The 27,445-nt window shown below is 42.5% G+C and overlaps 1 protein-coding gene across 1 annotated transcript in view; it reads left to right on the top strand.

Annotated features, from left to right (window-relative positions):
* LOC124709087 (limbic system-associated membrane protein-like) overlaps nucleotides 1-27,445 on the top strand; it is a 133,630-nt gene that overhangs the window by 5,884 nt on the left and 100,301 nt on the right. Inside the window, exon 2 of the mRNA XM_047240735.1 lies at nucleotides 6,064-6,420. Coding sequence (XP_047096691.1) covers nucleotides 6,064-6,420 — 357 coding nt within the window. The remainder of the gene's footprint in view (nucleotides 1-6,063; nucleotides 6,421-27,445) is intronic.

Raw genomic sequence — 27,445 nt, 5'->3', positions numbered from 1 at the left:
TGAGACGACGCTTCATCCAGTCCCAAACATGCTCAATGGGGGACAGAACCGGAGATCTTGCTGGCCAGGGTAGTTGACTTACACCTTCTAGAGCACGTTGGGTGGCACGGGATACATGCGGACGTGCATTGTCCTGTTGGAACAGCAAGTTCCCTTGCCGGTCTAGGAATGGTAGAACGATGGGTTCGATGACGGTTTGGATGTACCGTGCACTATTCAGTGTCCCCTCGACGATCACCAGTGATGTACGGCCAGTGTAGGAGATCGCTCCCCACACCATGATGCCGGGTGTTGGCCCTGTGTGCCTCGGTCGTATGCAGTCCTGATTGTGGCGCTCACCTGCACGGCGCCAAACACGCATACGACCATCATTGGCACCAAGGCAGAAGCGACTCTCATCGCTGAAGACGACACGTCTCCATTCGTCCCTCCATTCACGCCTGTCGCGACACCACTGGAGGCGGGCTGCACGATGTTGGGGCGTGAGCGGAAGACGGCCTAACGGTGTGCGGGACCGTAGCCCAGCTTCATGGAGACGGTTGCGAATGGTCCTCGCCGATACCCCAGGAGCAACAGTGTCCCTAATTTGCTGGGAAGTGCGGTGCGGTCCCCTACGGCACTGCGTAGGATCCTACGGTCTTGGCGTGCATCCGTGCGTCGCTGCGGTCCGGTCCCAGGTCGACGGGCACGTGCACCTTCCGCCGACCACTGGCGACAACATCGATGTACTGTGGAGACCTCACGCCCCACGTGTTGAGCAATTCGGCGATACGTCCACCCGGCCTCCAGCATGCCCACTATACGCCCTCGCTCAAAGTCCGTCAACTGCACATACGGTTCACGTCCACGCTGTCGCGGCATGCTACCAGTGTTAAAGACTGCGATGGAGCTCCGTATGCCACGGCAAACTGGCTGACACTGACGGCGGCGGTGCACAAATGCTGCGCAGCTAGCGCCATTCGACGGCCAACACCGCGGTTCCTGGTGTGTCCGCTGTGCCGTGCGTGTGATCATTGCTTGTACAGCCGTCTCGCAGTGTCCGGAGCAAGTATGGTGGGTCTGACACACCGGTGTCAATGTGTTCTTTTTTCCATTTCCAGGAGTGTATATTCGCTTCACAAGCTGCAAGTCACACAACATTGTATCATGTGTTAATGACAGTATTTAGGAGCAAACATGTAATTCGTGATAACTTATGTAATCCGTGTTACAGACGAACGAAACAGCAGTAATACAAATGATGTTTGGAAAATAGTTTAGTTTATTGACGGAAGTACAATCGAATATTTTAATTTTTACCCGTCACAAAGCTAGATTTTACCTCTCAATGCGAAAATAACCACTAAAATAGGAAGAACTGCACTAGTGTGTCCTACGTTATGAAAGGGCCTCTCTCGCGTAGCAACATATCACCATTAGCTACGTGGTATCTCATATCTGTCCTCGCATTAGACATAGGAAGCAAGCATTCATTAGTAAATTGAAATTTCTGTGATGTTTTTGATCTCGATTGTAATTTCGTTGATCATCATTTGTTGGTTAAATCTCGCCACTGCTAGAGTGTAGAGGGGGCGTTGTTGACTTTGCTTGCAAACTCTAAGCACTTTGACCGGTAACCTCATTGGAGGCATATTCTGTGACCTGTCAAAGGCGTTTGACTGTGTGAATCACAGCATTCTTTAAAGTAAATTAAAATATTATGGCGTCACTGGTAGTGTTGCAAAGTGGTTTAAAGTCATATCTTGCTAATAGAAAACAAAACGAAACTTCAGCAGTAGGCAATCAGACATTATCTGACTGGGAAGAAATTACATGTGGTGTTCCCCAAGATTCCATGCTAGGTCCACTACAGTTTCGTGTGTGTATTAATGACCTGTCATCTGTTACATTACCAGATGCCAAGTTTGTCTTATTTGAAGATGAAACAAACATTGCAATAAATAGTAAATCAAATATAAATTTAGAAAGGGCAGTTAATCAAATTTTTATTGACATTAATAAGTGTTCATAGCCAATTCACTGTCATTAAACTTTGAAAAGACCCACTATATGCAGTTCAGAACTTCCAAGAGATTTCCCTCTGTTGCGTGTATAAAATATGATCACATGGAAATAGGAGAAGTTGAGATTGTAAAATTCTTGGGATTACAACTTGATAATAAATTCAGTTGGGAGCAACATACTAACGAACTGCTAAAGCGCCTAAACAAGTCTGTGTTTGCAATGCGACTGATGTCAGACATAGGAGATATAAATATTAAAAAACTGGCATATTTTGATTATTTTCACTCCATTATGTCATATGGTATCATATTTGGGGGTAACTCCACAAACAGAGAAAAATTTTTAGAGTACCGAAGCGCATAATAAGAGTAATGAGTAGTGAAAAATCCAAGAACATCATGTCGAAACATATTCAAAGAATTGGGCATATTAATCACAGCTTCTAAGTATATTTATTTCTTAGTGAAGTTTGTTGTAAATGATACATCTCTTTTCCAACTAACTGCTTAGTACACAGTATCAATACTAGGAATAAGAACAATATACATAAAGATTTAAAACCACTTACTCTTGCCCAGAAAGGAGTCCAGTATTTAGCAACGCATATTTTCAATAAGTTACCAGCAACCATTGAGAGTTTAGTTTCAGACAATGCACAATTTAAACATAATGTAAAAGAATGTTTGGTGGTCAACTCCTTCTGTTCCATCCATGAATTTCTCAACAAGTGCAGTAGAATATTTTAATGAAAATTTATTATACTTTAATTTTTGACAATACTTGGTTGTAACAGCCAAGTAACTATGTACTGTGTGAAGAATGGATGTGTGGAAAGCAGATGTACGTCTTAAGTCTGTAATCAGGCTCACCAAGGCAGTGTAGTTCAGGGCCCCGTCCACGACCGTGTGCCGCTAGTGTCGGCATAGGAGCGAGAGAGAGAGAGAGAGAGAGAGAGAGAGAGAGAGAGAGCTGTGGAGCGAGTGAAACCACACAGCACTGCTCTGCGCTGGACTGTCCCGCGGTCAGATCAAACGTAAACAATATATTCTATTTTAGAAATAGTTTTATGTAAGGTATATAGTGTCTCATTCTTACTGTTAGTAGTTACAAGTAAATATTTCTTTTTATACATCGTGCTACAGCTTGTTGTATCCCGTTTGAGAGGTTATAAATCGGAACATTAGTTTGGTGTTTTGTACTTAATAATTTTAATTGGCCAAGTTTGAAAACTTATTAAAATAGAATTAAGGTTATAAAGATCCGTAATTCTTACAGTCAACATTGTTAAAGACGATAATTAACATTTTACAAGATTTTGTTTTTCGAGGAAACGACTTTGTCTAGGTTTGGTACAATACTCCGTGAGACAGCTAACCTCAAAGAATTAGTCAAATTTTTATCGCCAAGTAACGAACGGTTCTTAGCTTTAGCAAGCTTTAAAAGAGAGAAAAAGCGCTCCCAAATATACGTAGAACCAAACATTGAGAGAAATTTGGCCGCGTGCTTGTGCAAAAGAGGATATTTTTCTCGTGGAAGACATCTGTAAAAGTCATCCAAAGTTTTAGACATAGGAAAACAGTTCTTCAGGCGGACATCGCACTGCAGGTCAATCAGCTCTAGTTGACGCACTTGTGAGACGTCCTCTGCCCGAAGGGAAAACGGGCGAATATATACAAGGCCGGTTGAAGCTCACTAATCTCCAAAATCCTGTTTTAGAACTGTTCTTGTAATTCGCAAATGATTTGAACATAATCTGAAAAATCGACATCTTCTTTAACACGGTCTAGTGCAGGAAAGTGTCCACAATTCTTCTTGAGCAACTGTTTTCCCCAGAAATTAAGTTTTTTTTTAATGCTTGAATCGTCTGCACTAAATCAGCAACAGAATGATTTTCGTCTTGGAGTGAAATGTTCAAGGTATTTAAATGACCAGTAAGGTCACTCAAAAAAGCCAAATTCGCCACCCACTTAGGATCACAAAGTAATTCTTCTGAGCTTCCTTTCATTTCAAAAAGGTATTTATTTCACCCCTCAAGGAGAAAAACCGATTAAGCACCTTTCCTCTGCTCAGCCATCTTACTTCGGTGTGGTAGGGGACGTCCGGGTATTCCGCTTCGATATCAGCCAGAAATTCTTTAAATTGGCGATGTGTGAGTCCATGCGATCGAAGATAATTAACCGTTCGAAGAACTGTGTCCATAACATTTTTTATGTTGACAATCTTCGCACAAAGTGCTTCGTGGTATATCAGACAATGGACTGCCACGAATAAGGAACAGCCGACTTCAGCCATTTTTGACCTGACGTAACCCAGGAATCCAGTGCGTATCCCTCGTAGCGCAGGGGCTCCATCCGTTGTTACACTGGTCCGGCGTTCCGATTTTAAACCCATTGACTGGAGGGCTCGAACAATATCCAAACCCGTGGTTGTGTCTTATAATGGTATAAGGTCGAGAGGCGCAGCGGGCGGTCGGGCGGTCCGCACGGCCAGCTAAGCGGCACGGTTCGGCCACTGCGACAACATACGAATTCGCCCGGGGCGCTGGCCGCGGGCGATCGCGGGCGCTAGCCCCCCAGGGGGCGCTGTAAATAGTGGAAGTTTAATTTTAAATCTTGTACATAATCTGGCTGATCTTAACTGAGGATAACTGAAATGAATAATCTACTCTAATTTTTGACAATACTTGGTTGTAATAGCCAAGAAACTAGTAAATGTCTGAATGATGGATTTAATGAAAGTTGATGTAAGTATTAAACTTGTAAATATTAGAAATTTAAATTTAATTCATGTGCATAATTTTACTGCTTATTGACTGAGGACCATTAAAATTAATCAAACTCAAGTTTTTCTAATTACATTTTTGTAATGTGTTTATCTGACATGTTCCACACCCACGAGCATTCTCTCTTTTATGGGTCTATGGAATGAATAATTAATCTAATCTAATCTAGCATTTGTTGACTTAGAGAAAGCTTTCGACAATGTTGACTGGAATAATCTCTTTCAAATTCTGAAGGTGGCAGGGGTAAAATACAGGGAGCGAAAGGCAATTTACAATTTGTACAGAAACCAAATGGCATTTATAAGAGTTGACGCAAATGAAAGGGAAGCAGCGGTTGGGAAGGGAGTGAGACAGGTTTGTAGCCTCTCCCCGATGTTATTCAATCTGTATATTGAGCAAGCAGTAAAGGAAATAAAAGAAAAATTCGGAGTAGGTATTAAAATCCATGGAGAAGAAATAAAAACTTTGAGGTTCGCCGATGACATTGTAATTCTATCAGAGACAGCAAAGGACTTGGAAGAGCAGTTGAACGGAATGAACAGTGTCTCGAAAGGAGGATATAGGATGAACATCAACAAAAGCAAAACGAGGATAGTGGAATGTAGTCGAATCAAGTCGGGTGATGCTGAGGGAATCACATTAGGAAATGAGACACTTAAAGTAGTAAAGGAGTTTTGCTATTTGGGGAGCAAAATAAGTGATGGTGGTCAAAGTAGAGAGGATTTAAAATGTAGACTGGCAATGGCTAGGAAAGCGTTTCTGAAGAAGAGAAATTTGTTAACATCGAGAATAGATTTAAGTGTCAGGAAGTAGTTTCTGAAAGTATTTGTATGGAGTGTAGCCATGTATGGAAGTGAAACATGGACGATAAATAATTTGGACAAGAAGAGAATGTAAGCTTTCGAAATGTGGTGCTACAGAAGAATGCTGAAGATTAGATAGGTAGATCACATAACTAATGATGAAGTATTGAATAGAATTTGGGAGAAGAGCAGTATGTGGCACAACTTGACAAAAAGAAGTGAACGGTTAGTAGGACATGTTCTGAGGCATCAAGGGATCGCCAATTTAGTATTGGAGGGTAAGAATTGTAGAGGGAGACAAAGAGATGAATACATTAAGCAGATTCAGAATGATGTAGGTTGCAGTAGTTACTGGGAGATGAAGAAGCTTGCACAGGATAGAGTGGCATGGAGAGCTGCATCAAACCAGTCTCAGGACTGAAGACCACAACAACAATTTAGATCTAATCTGGAACCCTCGCGTGTGTGCCGCAGGTGCGGTCGTGGAGCAGCACGCGCCCTACTGGGAGCAGCCCTTCTCGCAGCCCTACTTCGACAACAACACGCGGCGCGAGACGACGACCACGGTGGGCCAGAGCGCCTACCTGCACTGCCGCGTGCGCAACCTGGGCGACCGCGCCGTCTCGTGGATCCGCAAGCGCGACCTGCACATCCTCACAGTCGGCATCCTCACCTACACCAACGACCAGCGCTTCCAGTCGCTGCACGCCGACGGCTCCGACGAGTGGACGCTCAAGGTCGGGTCGCCGCAACTGCGTGACTCGGGCACGTACGAGTGCCAGGTCAGCACCGAGCCCAAGATCAGCCAGGCCTTCAAGCTCAACGTCGTCGGTGAGTGTCTGCACCGCCTCTACCTCTGCTGCCGCTCCTCAGTCTCTCTGTTATCTTATACACGTCCAGAGTAGGCAATCCGTCTCACTGGAATGTACATCCACCAGCGGACAATTGCTCTTGTCGCTGCATAAAAACGCAAATGTTTTCCACTTCAGAAGATTCTGATAGAAATGTACTGAAAGAGCTGTCACGACCCTCATTCCGCCTTTCTTACCAATAATTATGGCATTCGAACATAGTCGCTGTCTTTCAACGTATAACATTGCACTTCCTTTAATCCGGCTGTAATATTACTAACCGAACATCCGTTATTTTTTTAAATTTTTTTTATTAGGCGACCAATTTTTCGACGTTCCAGTCACGTCATCTTCAGGCTTTCCGCATGAATGACACCAAGTACCACTCGTGCATGCGGAACACAAGGTACCAGAACTCGTATCTGGTTCTGCTATTGAACTCCACGAGTACTGGTGCCACATCTTGAACACTCACCAGTTGTACTTGGTCTCATTGATACAGCAAGCCTGAAGAAGACATCACTATAATGTCTATACTGGTTGCCTAACAAAACAACTTCAATATGATTGCTATTGTACGTGGTAATTCGTGTAAAATTAAGAGGGGTGAGCTCCTGTGGGACAAAACTACTGAGATCATGGGTGGATAAATTAAAACTTAGATCTTATACGCAACTAAAGGGAGTACTGCATGGCTGTACACGAGCTGGACAAAAATACGGAGAGAGGCCAAGGAAAGCGTGCTCGAACATCAATGCAGGTCCTAGCCGACCCTGCAAGTTGCACCGTTGTATCTGACCGTGAACGGCATCTCTGCAGTCTCCTCAATATAATGCAAGAGTCAGGTGCAGTTGGAAGCTGTCGCTTGCTTTTGATCATAAATATACGTCTGACTGATGCTAAATGTCATTACACTACTGGCCATTAAAACTGCCACACCAAGAAGAAATGCAGATGATTAAACGGGTATTTATTGGAGAAATATATTATACTAGAACTGACACGTGGTTACATTTTCACTCAATTTGGGTGCATAGACCCTGAGAAATCAGTACCCAGAACAATCAACTCTGGCCGTAAAAATGGCCTTGATACGCCTGAGCATTGAGTCAAACAGAGCTTGGATGACGTGTACAGGTACAGCTGCCCACGCAGCTTCAACACAATACTTCAGTTCATCAAGGGTAATGACTGGCGAATTGTGACGAGCCAGTTGTTCGGCCACCGTTGACCAGACGTTTTCAATTGATGAGAGATCTGGAGAATGTGATGGCCAGGGCAGCAGTCGAACATTTTCCGTGTCCAGAAAGGCTCGAACAGAACCTGCAACATGCGGTCGTGCATTATCCTGCTGAAATGTATGGTTTTGCAGGCATCGAATGAAAGGTAGAGCCACGGGTCCTAACACATCTGAAATGTAACGTCCACTGTTTAAACTGCCGTCAATGCGAACAAGAGGTGACCGAGACGTGTAACCAGTGGCACCCCATACCATCACGCCGGGAGATACGCCAGTATGGCGATGACGAATACCCTCTTCCAATGTGCGTTCACTGCGATGTCGCCAAACACCTATGCGACCATCATGAAGCTGTGAACAGAACCTGGATTCATCCGAAAAAATGACGTTCTGCCATTCGTGAATCCAGGTTCGTCGTTGAGCACACCATCGCAGGCGCTCCTGTCTGTGATGCAGCGTCAAGGGTAACGGCAGCCATGGTGTCCGAGCTGATAGTCCATGCTGCTACAAACGTCGTCGAACTGTTCGTGCAGATGGTTGTTGTCTTGCAAACGTCCCCATCTGTTGACTCAGGGATCGAGACGTACGATAAACCGCAATCGCGCTAGGATGCAATCCGACCTCTATCTAAGTCGGAAATGGGATGGCAGGCATTTCTCTTCCGTACACGAGGCATCACAACAACGTTTCACCAGGCAACTCCGGTCAACTGCTGTTTCTGTATGAGAAATCGGTTGGAAATTTTCCTCGTGTCAGCACGTTGTAGGTGTCGCCATCGGCGCCAACCTTGTGTGAAAAGCTAATCATTTGCATATCTCAGCATGTTCTCCCTGTCGCTTAAATTTCGCGTCTGTAGCACGTCATCTTTGTGGTGTAGCTATTTTAATGGCCAGTAGTATATTATTACATTTTGTCGACCAGACACTGTCCCACTCTCCTGAACCCAGGATGAAGTTACATTTAATTTCCTTTTACCCAGTCTCTCTTTGTAGTTAATCCACCACACTCAGGAACCTCCCCCTCAGTGCCACTATACATATATGTCTCTCACCCATGATCTCCTTTTCCTCCAACTGATTTACTGACCGTTCCACTGCCACTGTCTCTTCACTCACTTACACCGTCTGTCTTTGGCTCGCACTACTGCTTTTGTTCCCATACCTCGGCAGCTCAAAAATTCTAGAGATACGATTTCATTTTGACCTATTCAAACTTCTTTAAAATTTCTGTCCAAAATTCTTCTTCCCATATTAGCGAGTTAAGTTTCGCAAATCTATGGGGGTCCTGATCTTCCCCCAAGCCTGTGTAATGTCTCAAATAATCTGTATTTTTATTTCCACTGTGCTCTGACAGCAGCGTTTTTCCTCTGGTTCCCTTTTTCCCTGCTACATAGAGTTATGCTGGTTGTATAAAACAGTTTCCATAGGCCGGTAAAGTTTTGGCAGCGTATTTATATACTTTGATACATATAAGCTACATATAAGTTTGCCTAATATAAGGTTAACACAAAATAGTTCGCTTTAGGATTTATTTGGATACTTTGTTCATTAATCGCTATAAATTGAAAGCACTCCGCTTATGATTTGTGTTTCAAAACAGTAAACATGTTATTTGAAATGTTTTACTGAATTAGCAGTGTTTCCACTACAATATAATTTCTAACCGTAATTTTAAGCCCTTTCCAGGCATGTGAAGACCCTTTTACCGATTTTCTGTCACTGCAGGAACATTTAGGGCATATTTGTGTAGGCGTGACGCGACAATTACACAAAGTGAACGTGTCATAAAATTTCAATGGTGAGAGCATGGTGACCAAGAACAGTTTCTTGACCTCAGACCTCTGGCGTTGACGCTATAATCTTTGTCATGTGTTCGCTACATCGGTCAAATCTATGTTTACACCTCATACTGAATGTTACATACATATTTCACTTATTTAAGTGTGGTAAATTCTAACCTCTGGATCTCGATAATGGGAAATGATATCAAAAAATATTTCCATGTACCCATGTACCCAAAACCCATGGTTTTTCGAGCTTTTCTCAAGAAGCAACCTTGAGAAAATGGCGATTTTATATGCTGCCTCATGTCCACTGTACACCAAAAGATGCAAACGATTTGTTCGATTAGTCAGGGCTCGAGAAGTTTGTAATATTTAAATTTGACCCTGCATTGCAGTATAGCTACAGCATGACACTCTTCTGATTGGTAAATGAAGGTCGCTAGGCGAAAATATACAAAAGACTTGACCTCTCATGTCTGTGTTCAGTATACCAGGATAAATGACCCAACACCCTCTCCGTAAAATCGCATTTTCACGGGCTACTTTTTGGTACACATTGAATTTTATCACCTGTGTGTGTTATAAAATGTGTACAAATGGGAAGAGACTACAGTTATATCTCAAGAAATTTTAGTAAGAGTATTATGATTACAGTACTTATGGAACAGTGCAACTCTACAAAACTACTTTTGACATTGACACACAGATCCCAGTGTGTAGGATAGGAGCAAATGGCGTCAGTGTAGAGACTCCTGGGTTTCTAATGGATCCAGTTTTCCATGGTGTCCTGCAGTCCCTTGTCACAAGTAAACCTCTTACTTTCAGATACTATATGCGATTGCAGTCTTTCTCGGCGTATTCCAGTGATGAATGCATCTCGAGTTATCAGCCGAGAGTTGGTGTCGTCGCAAAGTTTCGATGAGTTTCGTACCCATCATCTTCTGGCGAAGTGTAACCAGAAAATGATCGGTACTAAACTCATCGAAAAGTTGCAACAAGACGACGACACCACTCGGCTGATAAACCGAGAAGAATTCACCTTTCAGGGTCCATAGATACCCGAGTCGTATGCTGAAATATCGATGTTGTGATGAGGATGTTCCAGAACGTTCCATCAACATCTTTCAAGGTGCTCGAGGGCCTTCCCGTCCACGTGGCCTAGCGTTGTCCTGTAGAACCACTATTCCATACGAGAGCGTGAACATGCGCTTGTTCTTGCTGGCTTGTTTGAGCCTCACCAACGCGTTGCAAAACTGCTTTGCTTCACTGTTGCACCCCGTGGTAGCCAGACGGCGAGCAGAGGTCATACGTTCTTTTTCTTCGAAAAATAAACTGAGCATCCCTTATTCGACTTTGGAAGAAAGTGTGGACTTCTTCTGGACAAGGGGAGCTGCTCTACGACCAGTTCCTGCTCATCCATTGAGAAGAAGGATCGAAGTGGTGACACCACGCGCACGATACAATCTCAAAATGAAGTCATTTCCTTGCTCTGCGTATCTGAACAGATGGGTCATGAAAATAACCATTTTCGCCGACTTGTGGTTTTTCTGAAACATGCTTGGACATCCACTTTGTCTAACGTATCTTCTCTTGGTATGATACACAGTTCACTTGTTTATCGGCATTTCAGCAGAAATGACACGTGTATTTATCCAACAAGTCATCCACATGAACTCCTCCATAGCCGAAATCAAGGCACTATTGCTGATAACGCCCTTCTGCATGTGTCATGGCATGTCCTTCATCTTTACACATCCAGCTTCATAACACTGACATCACTGGAATGTTGTCCACGGTGCTGGACACTGCTCTCTGCACACCTCGTTTGCGATAAATCTGTGAACCATGCTACTCTTCTGTATGAAGTATAGGAAAAAATTGGTTAACCACTCTTTGTGCTGACTGAAAGAAATCCATCATACAACCAACTACAGAAACAACTCATCAGAAATGAGAAAACTGCTTCGAAGCCACAAACTCCGCTTGTGCAACTGTGAATACCAGCACGCCACTGGGATTACATGCAACGCCGCTACAGCGAAAGCAGCCTTCTGAATTGGACATACCTTACACAAAAATATCTGCATGTATGTATTTATGTTCCATATCTCCACCTGCCTCACTGGATCTATTTCACCAAGTCTTGCCATACGAATCACTTACAACCTAGAAAGGAACAATGCGCGAAGACAACCAACTGACTCCCATATGGGTGAGTGTGAGGTGAGAAAAATAGTTGCTTGATTACACAGACCACCGCCTGTGAACTCGTGGTCCCGCATGATGGCTGTGCTTCACACATTGCGTCTCAAACCCTGCAGGTGCATTGTGTATAGATCACTTGCTGCAGAATGTGCCTTCGACAAGTCACTCGATATGTCGAATCAATGTATTTAGTGTGACTGGGGTCACTAGTGAGCGCCCTGACAATGTTTCACTTTTAGGAGTGAGAAGGGTTAAGGGGGAGGGCAAAGACAGCATGTACCTGTAATGCCTGGAGCAGCTTCTACAAAATTTGGAACAAGTATCACTTTCTGTTTCGAAGGACTTACTGTACCACTAAAACATCCCAAAGGTGAGGTTGGGGTTTAAACAGCCTGACATGAAAACATAACTCGAAAACTCCTGAAGCAGACTAAATCAAATTTTTCTCTACAGGACTCATTGCTTGTATTATATGTATAAAAATACTGACTCTGGAATATGCTCCTAACATGCACACGTGTAAAAATATTAGATAACGACCAATAATACTATGGAACCCGTAGCTTTCGAATAGTTAGGTTATTGATGACAACCCTTACGACTTGTCCCGCCTAAATGTGTATGCGGGATGGAGGGGTGGTGTTCAAAGACTATAACATATTAGACCACCTTCGTTATGCCTGAAGCAGTTTCTACATAACTACACACATGTATCACTTTCAGTCTGGAAAAAGAAATATTTTGCAGAAATACAGTCCCCTCCATATAGAACACTTACAGCTTAGGGTGGACCTAAAAATGGGTAATATAAAACCGTAACTCAGGGACCCCTACAGTTAATTCAAGCAAATTTGGTGTAAACATTACTCACGTTTTTGCGTAAAAGCTTTGTGGATGAGATCCTCCTCCTACTGCTAGCGATGCACAAGGGGATGAAGAGAGAGTGACGTGTAAGAATGCTCTAAAACGACATATAGGTGCTTCTTTCTTGGAATACTTCGAAAGTATCAAGTGCAATTTGTCTCTTACATTCCATCATTTCTCGGGAGTGCATCCAGGGCATCGATAATTCTTGTACCAATATTTCAGCTGACATTCATTCAGCTGATGTCGAGGTGTGTCGCCTGCAAGATTTTTTGACGCACTTTGAAGTGGGGAGAACCCCACATACGACAAAGGTAACACTGTTAGTGACAAGAGTGCCTGTCGCAGATAAATCTTTATGCCTGTCAAAGTAAAAGAAAGCAAGCGCAGACTCAGCGAAAAGCAGTGCTCACGAAGTATTGGGTTGCCACATATTGGAATGATAGGCCGTGAAGACCTGGAACACTACTTACTATCAAAGTGCAGACTTAAGAAGAGGGATTTACACGCTAAGCTGAATTGATAACCACCGCCTAGGTTGAGCAGGTTGCCTACTACTTGTATTTCTACAACTTAAACGACCACTGATTCGCAGTACAATAAGACTGTGGCCATTATCCCAACTTTCCATAAACCATGGAATGGTTTCAGTGTTAAGGGAACCAGTGGAAATAAAAATTAACAGATAACCTGCTCAACCGAGACGAGGATTTCCAGCTCAAAAAATCGAGGAAACCTCTTACTTCACGTCTGCTCTCTCAAAGAAAAAAATATTCTTGGTCTTCACGGCCAGGAATTGCAATGTATTCCATCCATAATTATAGACCAAATATTTCATAAGCATTATAGATACGTCGGCTCTGCACTTGCTTTTGTTTACCCTTACAGGCCTGCAGTTTTATATGTAACTGATGCTATTGTGTCAATAACAGCCTTATCTCTGACGCTTGCGCGTTTCTTCCTCAGTGTAAAGTACTTCAAAACACGTGGCAAGTGACACACCTTGAGAATGGCTGAAGGGTTGTCATCCGAAATATCGATACAATAGGTAATAATATCCTGGTTGCACTCCCGAAGAACGGCAAAATATTCGATCTGCCGGCAAGACTTCAAGATACATAATTATGTGTCTTATTTGTGTCAACAACGTCGCGAGAATGAGCCTGCAACGAGCCAATGAGCTTGTTAGCATGATTTGGGACTGTTTCTCCGCACAAAATAACTATCGTTGTCGCGGTGGTGGGTTCTTAAACTACTTCTGGAGGAGGCAGAGTTGATATTCCAACACATATTAAATATTAGACCACTTGACCACTTGAACAGAAATATCAGATATATCTGTTACTGTCGCTGAAAACTAATAGTTCATTTGATAGAGTACAAGATAATAGTCTCTTCTGTCAAACTATAAACTTTGCTACATGGTTCTAATACAAATCTCGCACTGCTGACTATAGAGAGACGATGCTGTCGTAATTTTTGGACGGTTATTGCAGCTTTGACGTAAGTGAGTGTGATGCAGCGGTGCTGTATGGAAACTCTTGATGCCGTATTGTTATGGTTCCCACATGAGGTACCTGTCGTAATTTTTGGACGATTATTGCAGCTTTGACGTAAGTGAGTGTGATGCAGCGGTGCTGTATGGAAACTCTTGATGCCGTATTGTTATGGTTCCCACATGAGGTACCTCGTTCTTCGGACAACACCACAGGGACACAGTTAAAAACCACAGACAATTTCTACATCGTCTCTGCAGTTTAATTGTGTAAAACAGCGAAGCAAAGACGTAAATATGTTTGGAAAATACGTGATATACCCATTCGAAGATAAAGCAGCAGCAAAAATGTTTGTCTCGTTAATTATTCACCAAATGAATCTACTCATTAAAAGTTTTAGGTTTACGTTAAAAATTTACATCGATCATCCGTAACATTGTAACCACCGGCCTGCTGTCGATATAAATGCACTCAGGCAATAGCAGTGTCACCTGGCGAGTAATCACTGCTGCTCATATACAATCACGGAACGTGTAGTATCAGTGAGTTTGCTGCCAGTGTGTATCATGGGTCAGGTACACGATCTATTTAAGTTTGACCGAGGGCGGATATTGAAGGCTCGTAGGCTGGCCACGAGCATTTCGGAATCTGCATGACTTGTCAAGAGTTCAAGAAGTACTATGGTGGGTGTTTTCAACACTTAGTGAAACCAAGATGGAACCACGTCCAGAGGTCTTTGGGTTAGGGCCCCCCCCTCCCCCTTCCCACTCTCTACAGACGCCGGGCATCGTAGCTGGGCAGACTGGGAAAACAGGGAAGTCGACAAACTGTGGTGTAACTAACATCAGGCTTTAATGCTAAGCAGAGCACAAGTGTGTCTGAACACACAGTGCACCGAACACTTCCAACGGTGGACTTGTGCAGCCAACGACCCATGCATGTGCCAATGTTAACACCACGACATTGGCAACTACGTACGAAATGGGCACGTGGCCATTGGTACTGGACGTTAGCGCAATGGCAGAGCGCTCAATGTTCTAATCCCACCATGCCGATGGGAGGGTGCGAATCCATCGTCTTGGCACGTGTACTGCGAGACGAAGACAAGCTGACGTGGCTGAAATGTGCTCTGGGTAACATTCACGTGGGCATCCATGAGTCCAGCAGAGCTCGTGCAAGGCACCATGACGGCCAAGGAGTACTGTACTCTGGTGGCTCACCATGTACAGCCCTTCATGACGATCACGGCAGTGGCTTTTTTCAAGTAGATAACGCGCCATGTCACTATACCAGGAGTGTGATGGAATGGTACGAGGAAGACAGCGGTGAGGCCCAATCGATGTACCGAACCGACTCCCCCTTCCCCCTCCCTCCACTCACCAGATCTGAACCCGATGGAACACATCTGGAGCCATCACCCTGCTCCCCGGAATTTACGGGAATTGGGTGACTTCTGTGTGAAGATGTGGCGCCAACTTCCTCCAGCTACCTACCAAAGACTCACTGCTTCAATGCTTCGACGCGTCGCTGCTGTTATCCGTGCCAAACGTTGACTACCGGCTGTTAGGTGGATAGTCATAATGTTTCTGGCTGATCAGTGGATGTGGCAAGGCAGCATGGCTCGCAGAGCTGAAATTACCCATAGTGCATCTGTCCAGTCTTTATGAATGACAGTGCTTAGCGACATCAACAAACTTTACACAGTAAAGAAAGGAAAAGGTGTTTATCGTTCATGTGGAACAATTTCAGCTTCAGGCATGAAGTTTTTATGTATTATTTCTTCACTTTTAACTATATTCGCAACATATTTTGCAGAGAGAATTTGCATATATATGAGAGGACTGTAAATGGGAAATTATATCGCTGTTACGATACGTAGTTCTGGTAATGTGATTTCATAAACACTAAAATGCGTGGAAAACTAGCTTCTCTTAAAACGGAGAGCAAATGACACACAGTTTTTCAGTACTATATGGGTGAATAATGCGGCATTAAGGCAAGCAACATTTGTAAATCAATCGAACGTCTGAAGCTCTTTTAAATTTGGAAGTTCGATTATTAAAGGAATCGGTGGTTGATAAAATTATATGTCTGCGATAGGTAATAAATTCAAATTTATTAGAGGAAGAATATCAATTAGATAATTTCAAGGCAAAGATGTGAATCAAGTGTTATGGAAAACGTTGAGTTGGAATATTACAGACTGGCAGAAATCAAATTTAAAGTAGTATATCAGTCACGAATGTGAGTGCGAGATTAAACTTATATGGCTTAGACCTTTTGGAACGAATAAACAGTGAATATAAGCACTGCTTCAGAATCATGTGTATTACTAAATCGCTAAAAATGACCCCCAATTCTAGAGGCAGGTTGCCTAAATGTCGGCTTTCAGGGGCAACAAAATTTAATTTTATATATCTCATATAATTATTGATCGAATCTTAAAAATTAAAATCTTGTCGTAATCTGCTCAGTGAGAGGTATAATCTTATATAAACGTTTGGAACAACAAGTAAATTACCTCAATTAGAAACTGTGTACTTGACGTGAGACTATATTCATCCAGCATTTGAGAATTAGATCACACAGCGACTCTCAACAAACTTTTTACATGATTTCCAACATTTTCAAACTATTTTTGTCTCGATTCCTCCCCCTCTGCCACACTGACAATAATGAAGTGGAAAAAGTTTATTCTTTAGTCCAGTTTCGCTGTTCATGAAGTAATTTTTCAGTATCGAGCTTGGTACCTGCAAAAGTATCCCATCGTACGTTGCAAAGAGCAGGAGGTATGACATCATAAACATTGAGAGGCGTGCCAAACCAATTTTTAAATATGAGTTCGATTCATTAACGCATTGGATGTGAGAGGGTCTCTAGTTAAATATAAGCCGAGCCACGTTACTACATATTAAATAAACGATTAATAAACCTGTATTAAAGTCAGACAGGAACATAGGATTCTTACTATACACTGGATCACCCCAGTTAGTCTTCCCTTAGACTACATGCGAGATTTTCAGCCACATCTAAATAATGCCCGATAAGCTTCTGTTATATTGCCGACCGCTAACAACAATCGAAATATACCGAGTGGGGACCGTAGCTAGAAAGGAATCTGCCACACCCCATAAATGCTCGATTAAGTTACCATAAATACGCGTTTGAGCAAACATCGGTTGTTCTGGAGTACCAGGCCATAGTCGGAATTGACTGGCGTGACGGTGGAGCCACTTACGTGTAATCAAACAGCGATAAAATGGTTCAAATGGCTCTGAGCACTATGGGACTTAACGTCTGAGGTCATCAGTCCCCTATAACTTAGAACTACTTGAACCTAACTAACCTAAGGACATCACACACATCCCTGCCCGAGGCAGGATTCAAACCTGCGACTGTAGCGGTCGCGCGGTTCCAGTCTGTAGCGCCTAGAGCCGCTCAGTCACACCGGCCGGCCAAACAGCGGTGACCTGTGCTGCTGTCATGTGACAATATGGCATCTTCATCAGTGTGCTCTTCTACTTGAAACAGATGCAGATCTTCAGCTGAAATATCCATATAACCCTCACGTGGCAATGGTCTCTTCAGCCTAATTACTGGGCCTCATGGCAACGATGTGAACATAGCTTAGGTCATCACGTAGTCACATCCCACCTGGGTACAACCTTGCTGACAAGTAGGTTCCATAGCTTCGTTGAGATACACCACTCTCTCACATGCGCCCACACAACTGAAAGGGAGAGTTATCGGGCTGTGCTAAGCGCCGCCAATGTTCCAGTCAGCAATGATAATGTTCACGTTCCCATGGCGGTTGTTGAGCTCTAGCTCGAAATTTCAACAAAGGCACATGGGTCGGTCATTCGCCGGTGGAACCTGTTCTGTCTCAGTTCTCCTGCGGTCTAACAATCAAACAGACGGCGCTATTAGTCATGCTAGACTGTAGATCAGTTTCATAGAATGATTCTGCTATGTGGAGTGAATAATAAATGTATATATTTCTGGCTACCAGTTTTTAAGCAGAAATCCGTCATTGGAATAGAAGGAATTGTCCAAGAGAAATGTTATGAAGCTAGATTTTATGGTATCAGACTAATTATGTTAACTTTATGATGTTGATTACCGAACTCTTTTCTGAGCCACTAACAGTTTTAATAATGGGTAACAAAGGTCACCTTCCCCTCTAGTGATTTAGATATGGACATCACTATTGTTCTCATATTGTGCTTGAGTACTTATGACTAATTTCGCTTGCAAATGTATGCATTGTAACAATCCTATTAAAGGGGCTAACTTCTTGAAGAGGAACCTACATACCATCAGTAGATAAACACCACACACTATACTTATTATTCGCTTTTGTACAACCAACACTTTCTTCCTGAACATTGACGTACCAAAGCAAATTATTCCATGAGACATCACTGATTGGAAATGTACAAAATATGCCAGGAGATTGATTCGTTTGTTTCCAAGATTCGCAAGTATACTAAGACCAATAGTGGCTCAATGTAATTGTTTGAGAAGTTCAGCAGTATACTTCTTTCATTACGAGTTGTCATCAATATGCATCCCTCAAAATTTCGAGCACTTTACTCTATTTACTGACTCCTTCTCATGTGCTACAACAGGTTTTGATATAACCCAATTTTTTTCTACAGAAATGAATACAATGTGTTCCTTTAAAGTTTAAGGAGAGACTATTTTCTGAGAATCGCTTTAAATCCTTGGGAAATTTAATTTACAACCTCTTCTGGTGTCTTCTCTCTAATTGCATTTACTGTTACACTAGCATCGCCTGCAAGAATTACCAATCCCACTTGCTGAATGGTAATTAGAAAGTCATTCACATATGCAAGTAATATGAGTGGACCCAAAATTGACCGTTGTGGGATTCTCGTTGTCATTCCTCCTCATTCACTAAAATTTTCTACTCTTCTGAAATGGTTTGATTTATTCAGCACAACCTTTTGCATTCTATTTGTTAATTGTGATTCAAACTAGCTGCGCATAAAGCCATCAGTTCTATAAAACTTGAGATATTCTAAAAGATTTAAGTGGTCTAAACCATCAAACGCCTTGAATAGATCAAAGAAAACACCAACTGGCCATATTTTATTATTTAAGGCTTTTACTATTTGATGAGTAAATTTATATGTAGTATTCTCAGTTTAGCAACCCTTCTGAATCCAAACTGTGATATGCTAAGTAAATTATTTCTCCTTAAGTATGAGACATTGCTTGAGTAAATTACTTTTGGGAGTATTTAGGAAAAAGGTTTCAATAAGGAAACTGCACAGTAAGTATTTAAATCCCACTTGTCATCAATCTCATGATGGTGATAAACCACTGCATATTTTAACTAGTTTGGAAAAACTCCTTGTGTCAGTGATACATTGCATAGGTCACTAAGGACAATACATATTAAGTAGGAACCATTTTTCAGAATTCTGTGTGAAATTCCATCAGCACTTTTCTAGAGCGACTTAACGTTTAATCTGTGAACATAAATGTGGCTGTGATCAACAAACAGCTCTGCCAAAGGGCCTCCCGTGTGGTATATGAAAACAACACTATAGATAGGATAGATATGTTGGGAATCGTTGTTTACCCAGTTAATTGAATGATTTTTGCTGAAATGAGAATGTATTTCGTGGATCTAGACATGAGTGACAATGAATTTCTGAGTGAGACTTGTTGGTATGCTCGTCCAGGTATAACAAATCATTTAATTTCGAGTTATTTTTCGCGTTTTCTGCGAGCTGGATTCTAGAGATGGTGATGGGCGTCATTCAGCTATCTCTGTAGTCTACCTACTTTTCCTCTACACGAGGCATGTTCGGAGTCTCACTTCTGCGATAGATTTTGCTTAGGCCTTACCTCTGCAGTAGAGCTTGTTGTATCCGTTGAATAATACATACTTTGAAAATTGTTTCAAGCCAGATGTTCGATCCCATTTCAGATCTGGCACTAATTTTCATGACTTGCCAAATATACATAGCTGTTCGTGGCCGGCAGGTGCTGAATTTAAAACTCTTTATAGTGTCCATAGATATTTAGACAAACAGAAAACTTTGACCTACCGTTAACTTTTTTACACTCCATTTAACATACATAATACCCAGCACAGCCCGAATACGATTGACCTGTGATTCTGCCTTGCGCTGAGTCGCAGTAAGCTCAGAGGAGGCTCAGACAAGAGCCTGAGAGAGGGCTGGTTTTAGTGTGAGTGTTTTAATGGGGAGCTTAACGTCGTCTGCAAATTTCGCCTTTGATTAACACGGCTTTCCAGTCTCCTTGTTAGCATTCGCGCTTCCTTTGCTGGCTTCGGATTGGCTGGAACTTACGTGTAATAAACAATGCATGAGATATAGGGCAAATAAAATTCATTTAAATATCGAGACTTACTACTGAACGATTACAAAGAGAATGAAAGATCTGACGTAGCTTTTGAAACACAACAGAATCATAAAAAACCACACTTATGAAGCAAATGTAACATAGCAGTTCAACCAGCTACATCCAGACACACTGTGATAATTACTTGGCACTGCTGACAACACACCAGATACAGTTTATTTGGAGTTATCGGTGGTATCAGGATCACAAGTTTGCCACCTCACCACTCACCTGGTGTGTGTGTGACATAGGCGTCTTTGTTACTATGAGCGGCACATTCGAAATCATCAATTCTAAAGTTCCGCCAGCCTTTCGCTTGGGTGGGTGGTATCCACTTGAAATTCTTCTTCAGTATTATCGGTAAAAGTCAATGCTGTCAGCAGAGCCCGAGGCAGAGTGCCTCTATCGACCCAAGAAATTGTAATTTTGATCTCCAGTCTGAAGAATGGTTTGACGTAGCCCCCATATTAATCTATGCATTGCTGCTGCAAGCTGTATCCATTTTAATCTACTTACATTTCTGAAGCCTGGTCCTATTTTTTTTTTATCTCTCACACTTTCCTTTATTACCGAGTGTGTTGGAGCAGTGGTTAGCACACTGGAATCACATTCGGGAGGACGACGGTTCAATCTCGCGTCCGGCCATCCTGTTTAGATTTTCTGCGATTTCCGTAGATCACTTCAGGCAAATGCCAGGATGTTTCCTTTCAAAGGGCACCGGCTATTTCTTTCCCCATCCTTTCCTAATCCGAGCTTGTGCTCCGTCTCTAATGACCTCGTTGTCGACGGAACGTTAAACACTAATCTCCTCCACCTCCTCCACTTTGCTTTGTTACGAAAATGTTCTGTTGACGCGTTTTTTTGGCAAAGTTAAGAAATTTCCTGTCTTCCCAATTAGACAGAGTACCTTCTCATTTCTTATTCCATCTATCAATCTGAACTTCAGCACTCTCCTGTAGGCCCACATTAAAGAAGCCTGTATTCTTTTGTATGACCTGACATCGTCGGGTGAAGGAAATACATGGACGTGATGGACTTGTTAAATTTTTACAGTCTTTATCGCAATAAAACATGAAATACATTTTGTCGATAACCTGTTTCGGTTGATTGACAACCATCTTCACATGTGGCTTTCTAAAGACTCAATTTCAATGTACACTGTTCGCAAAAACACCACTGTCATTAAGTATACGTCAGAAAATGCTCACTCTTTAAATACATTGTTCGTCATTACAACAACGTTATTAAGTGCAACTCAGAATCATGCTTACTAAGAGCTCTGTACCTAATTACAATGTCAGTTGCCCCTCGCCACTAACGCAGCCAGTAATAAAAAGTTGTTCAAAGCAAGGTGCCACCCTTTAAATCCTCTATTTTCCTGTAGTCTGAAATGTTTATCGTCTTAGGAAGTATGGAAACAAGTGTGTTTTTTTGTTTGCTCTATGTCACCGATCTTACAAGATCCAATGAGCCCACCACTCTCCTACAGCATCTAATCGGAATTCATGTAGCGATTGGACGGAAGTGTTGGTTTCATGCCAATCGTGGGTGTTCTACTAAAATCATAGCGTTCCATCTTTCCTTCTCGCTGTTACTAATCTTCTTTATAACTCCCACTACCAAGCGGGTTACAAAGTCTTACAAGTTACAAAATTTCATTTCACTTTGCACAGTCATCTACTCCGGCGTCTCTGTGGCTCCCATTTCTCAATCCACTCGTCAGGTAATCTGCTGCTTCCACCTGGCGAAGGCATGTAGTTGATTTTCCTACGCTACTGTTTGCTTTAAGTGGCCTGTTAGCCCATTTTAAAATTTCAAATAGTGTTGTTCAGGTCGCTGCAAAGTTATGCCGTCTCGGAGGTGCCTCGAAAGTATCCCCCAAACCTGCTCCTCGATACGTTGAGGAACAATCCATTAGAAGGTCAAGTGATACCTTAACAATCTCAGATCTTGTTCGACACAAAGCGTGCTGGGCGTTAAATGGCTGGAATCTCCAATTTTATTGGTTAAGATCTGCAACTGTTATCAATAATGACAGATTTTGGGGAAGTGATTCTTGGTGGAGAACTGTGGCAAGAGGAATCTAGCATTCACTGTACTGATGAATTCACTGAAACTTGCAGTAAACGGTAACGCAACAGCACAAGTTATTCTGTTAGCCAAGGCGTCTTATGAGAGAAAAACTAATTTCCAAATAATTCAAAGATTTCTTCCCTCCAAGGAACATTGACTTTACATCCAATTTAATTCATACTAGCCTTTTCCCCACCTCTTAGCCCACATATGCATTGAACAACCCTGCTCCTCCCCCTCTCTGTGCCCGCCTCCTCTCCCCCTGTCTGTCCATCTCATTAACCCATCTCTAGCTGCTTAACTCCTCCTTTCCACTCTCAATGTCTCAACATTTTCCATTCCCCCTCTCATTGTCCATCTCCTTGACCCCTCTATTTACACATATCTCCTCCTGCCCCTCTGTCTGTCCACAACCTTCTTCCGTCTCTCCTCCTATGTCCCACTCATCCTTTTATAGCTGTCCTCTACCACTCTACAACTTCCACAACCCTCATGTATCACCCTCTCCTCTCCTCTTTTAGTCCAGTTTCTCCTCTGCCTCTCTCTGTCCATTCTGCTCTCTATCCACTTCAGCCTATCCCCAACCATGATAATCATCATAAGAGCGCTTCCCATACAGTTCAGTAAAGCCGGCCAAATACTCTTCCCACAACACAGTTGTCATGCGTGCCAGGAAAATCATCACAGGGTTGAAAATCATTTCTTTGTCTCTTATGTACAGACCGCCACGCAAAACAGGTCGACAAAGCTGCCCCATACTACTCCACCACAACACACCCGTCATGCAGAGGCAGCCTACATATTGCGGCCTGGAAAAGCGTTTCTTGCCTCTGGCATCTAGGCTGGCCTACAATGTCAGTAAATTTGGCAGGCTAATACTGTTTTCAACTGCCTGTCATGCAGACTACATGCTATGTGATTAAAAACCACGTTTTTGCTCAGATTTCACATCTTTTGGGGCAAGGTGTTCATAAATCCCACAGTGTTGACACTCATGAGGCCTGATGTTTCTGTGATTGGAATCGATCCAGAGATTTGGAAGGCGATCCCAGACATACACACATGCATACGATCTGCCTTATACATACAACAGTTTCATTAGGAAATGTTACGTGCAGCACAGCCCATATTAGTTCACTTTCCTGCTTGCCACTACTCCTAAATTCAAGGAGAGTGATTCTATTGCTAATAGCGTGAGATGAACCCTGCTCAGTCCCGCGTACATGCGCGAAATGAACTGTCAATTTGTACAATGATTAATAAACGTCATTCGTGAGTACATAGGTAAACCGAAGGGCTATATCACTAAATGACAATCCGTAGTGAGATTTTGTTTGATTTGATTGCAGTAATGAGTAATTCACTTTAACGTAACTGCGAACGAAATATTTCACATTGAAATATGTGGAATTACTGAGCAAGTATTGCGAGACGGATAACTTCTGATCTTTCGAAAGGCACTATACAGCGTATTCAGCGTATTCTAGGAACGTTGTGAGAAACTTCGAGGAGTTGTTGAGGGTGTCTTGAGGAAAAATCGAGGATAGTAACACATGTGCAGAAACGTCATCGAACGACGCTACACAGCATAGAAGTTACAACGACTGGCGCCGGTCACTAGGCCACACATTTGCCAGAAAACATCCACATCCACATCGTATTCCACAAGCCGCCTACTAGTGTGTAGCGGAGGGTACCTCTGGTTACACTAACTGATCCCACTAACCTGTTCCACCCACGAATGGCGCGTGTGGAGAATGCCGCAGTATTGGCTACAGTTTCTCGAATTTTATAGTCTTGGTCACTCTGCGAGATGTACGAGGGAAAGAATGATATGTTGCCCTAATCTTAAAATTTCTCTAATGAACCTGTCCATAATACATAATGCCCTGCTGTAACGTCCACCAAAGGCATTTGTTGTGGATTTCTGGAAAGCTCTCGCTTTGACTAAATGTTGCTACTTAGTTTTAAATAACTGCATGATTTATGAGCGGTTGTAAAGAGTATTCGACGTTTCCTACTAGGTCATTAATATACATTGTAGGCAGTAATGTCCGTATCACTCTTCCGTGGGTACTCCGGAAATTACATCTGTCGATTTTGTGCCGTTAAGAGAAGCGTGTTGAGTTCTTTCTTTGAGCATGCCTTCAATTTTCTCTCGAATCTGATCCGATACTCGGTACGCCAGAATTTTTTTTTTCTGAACGGCAGTGCGGGACGTTATCAAATGTCTTCCTGAGGTTAAGGAACACAGCGTCAAACTGAACGCAGTTCTCTACACCGTTATGTACCTCACGGAGGAACAGCGAGAACTATGTGCGCCGAATCCATGTTGATTTTTATATAGGAGATTTATGTACTCCAAAGCGTCATAGTTCTTCAACTCTTAAACATGCTTCAGAGTTCTACGACAGACTCGCGTCAACGATATTGATCTAGAAACGTGTGAAAACCGTCTTACGGCCCTTTTTGTAAACGGGAATTACCTGATCCGTTCTCCAGACGCTAGGTACCCTCCACTGCTCCAGCGATCAACGATAAACTGCTGCTAGAAGAGGAGCAAGTTCTTTTGCATAATCTGTGTGTAATCGTGTAGGTTTGCCTTTTCTTAATCTTTCTTCTAAGATAAGTCGTAAGGTAAGTATTGCCTCACGTGTTCCAACGTTTCTACGGAATCCATACTGATCTTCCCCAAGGTCGGCTTCTACCAGTTTTTCCATTCGTCTGTAAAGAATTCGCATTAGTATTTTGCAGTTGTGACTTATTAAACTGATAGTTCGGCAATTTTCACATCTGTCAACACCTGCTTTCTTTGGGATTGGAATTATTATATTCTTCTTGTAGTCTGAGGGTATTTCACCTGTCTCATACATCTTGCTCACCAGATGGTAGAGTTTTGTTATGACTGGCTCTCCCAAGGCCGTCAGTAGTTCTAATGGAATGTTGTCTACTCCCGGCGCCTTGTTTCGACTTAGGTCTTTCAGTGCTCTGTCAAACTCTTCACGCTGTATCTTATCTCCCATTTTGTCTTCATCTACTTCCTCTTCCATTTCCATAATATTGTCCTCAAGTACATTGCCCTTGTATAAACCCTCTATATACTCCTTCGACATTTCCGCCTTCTCTTCTTTGCTTAGAACTGGGTTTCCATCTGAGCTCTTGATATTCATACAAGTGGTTCTCTTCCGTCCAAAGGTCTCTCTAATTTTCCTGTAGGCAGTATCTATCTTACCCCTAGTGAGATAAGCCTCTACATCCTTACATTTGTCCTCTAGCCATCCCTGCTTAGCCATTTTGCTAATACTTGTACACTTTTTGTAGACTTAGAGAAAGCTTTTGAGAATGTTAACTGGAATACTCTCTTTCAAATTCTGAAGGTGGCAGGGGTAAAATACAGGGAGCGTAAGGCTATTTACAATTTGTACAGAAACCAGATGACAGTTATAAGAGTCGAGGGACATGAAAGGGAAGCAGAGGTTGAGAAGGGAGTGAGACAGGGTTGTAGCCTCTCCCCGATGTTATTCAATCTCTATATTGAGCAAGCAGTAAAGGAAACATAAGAAAAATTCGGAGTAGGTATTAAAATTCATGGAGAAGAAATAAAAACTTTGAGGTTCGCCGATGACATTGTAATTCTGTCAGAGACAGCAAAGGACTTGGGAGAGCAGTTGAACGGAATGGACAGTGTCATGAAAGGAGGACATAAGATGAACATCAACAAAAGCAAAACGAGGATAATGGAATGTAGTCCAATGAAATCGGGTGATGCTGAGGGAATTAGATTAGGAAATGAGACACTTAAAGTAGTAAACGAGTTTTGCTATTTAGGGAGTAAAATAACTGATGATGGTCGAAGTAGAGAGGATATAAAATGTAGACTGGCAATGGCAAGGAAATCGTTTCTGAAGAAGAGAAATTTGTTAACATCGAGTATAGATTTAAGTGTTAGGAAGTCATTTCTGAAAGTATTTGTAAGGAGTGTAGCCATGTATGGAAGTGAAACATAGACGATTAATAGTTTGGACAAGAAGCTTTTGAAATGTGGTGCTACAGAAGAATGCTGAAGATTAGATGGGTAGATCACATAACTAATGAGGAGGTATTGAATAGAACTGGGGAGAGGAGGAGTTTGTGGCACAACGTGACTAAAAGACGGGACCGGTTGGTAGGACATGTTTTGAGGCATCATGGGATCACAAATTTAGCATTGGAGGGCAGCGTGGAGGGTAAAAATCGTAGAGGGAGACCAAGAGATGAATACATTAAGCAGATTCAGAAGGATGTAGGTTGCAGTAAGTATTGGGAGATGAAGAAGCTTGCACAGGATAGAGTAGCATGGAGAGCTGCATCAAACCAGTCTCAGGACTGAAGACCACAACAACAATCGTGTAGGTATCTCTTGTGGTCCTGATGCCTTTCCACTGCTAAGCGATTGTAGATGCTGTTCTGTTTTGCGATCGGTTAGCTGAGTATCTGCCATCTCGACGTTCGTACGATGAATTAAAGGAGGGAATGTGTTTGTGACGACTTCAATAAATCTCATTTGTTTTTGTCGGAAAACTCGAGATATGTGATGTCGATGCATGGGAGCTTGTCAATATCTTACCTACTGCATGTGAATGTTATAAAGAGGTCAGCTCGTCCATATTTTCTTATGTGGGTCACCTCACCTTGAGTTTATTCGTGCATGTTTCTCAGACTTCCTATGTATGATGAGGGTAAGATTACCATTGTTCCAATGCCGTCAATGTTTTCGTCATTTATGTTTGCGTCTCGAAGGTGGACGTAATTTTCCGTGCGAAGTTTCTTCTGATACAGTCTTACGTAAAGCATCCGTTGCCCTTCTGTTTTGCATTCAGATCTACCAGAATTAGTTTGAATAAACAGCGAGTGCTGAGAATGTGATCGTATATTTCATTGTCTCTCATCATTAAGCGGCAAGCATAGA

The sequence above is a fragment of the Schistocerca piceifrons genome, chromosome 7, assembly GCF_021461385.2.
Source record: "Schistocerca piceifrons isolate TAMUIC-IGC-003096 chromosome 7, iqSchPice1.1, whole genome shotgun sequence".
In the NCBI taxonomy this organism is placed as follows: domain Eukaryota; kingdom Metazoa; phylum Arthropoda; class Insecta; order Orthoptera; family Acrididae; genus Schistocerca; species Schistocerca piceifrons.
This window is presented reverse-complemented; position numbering and strand designations above follow the sequence as displayed.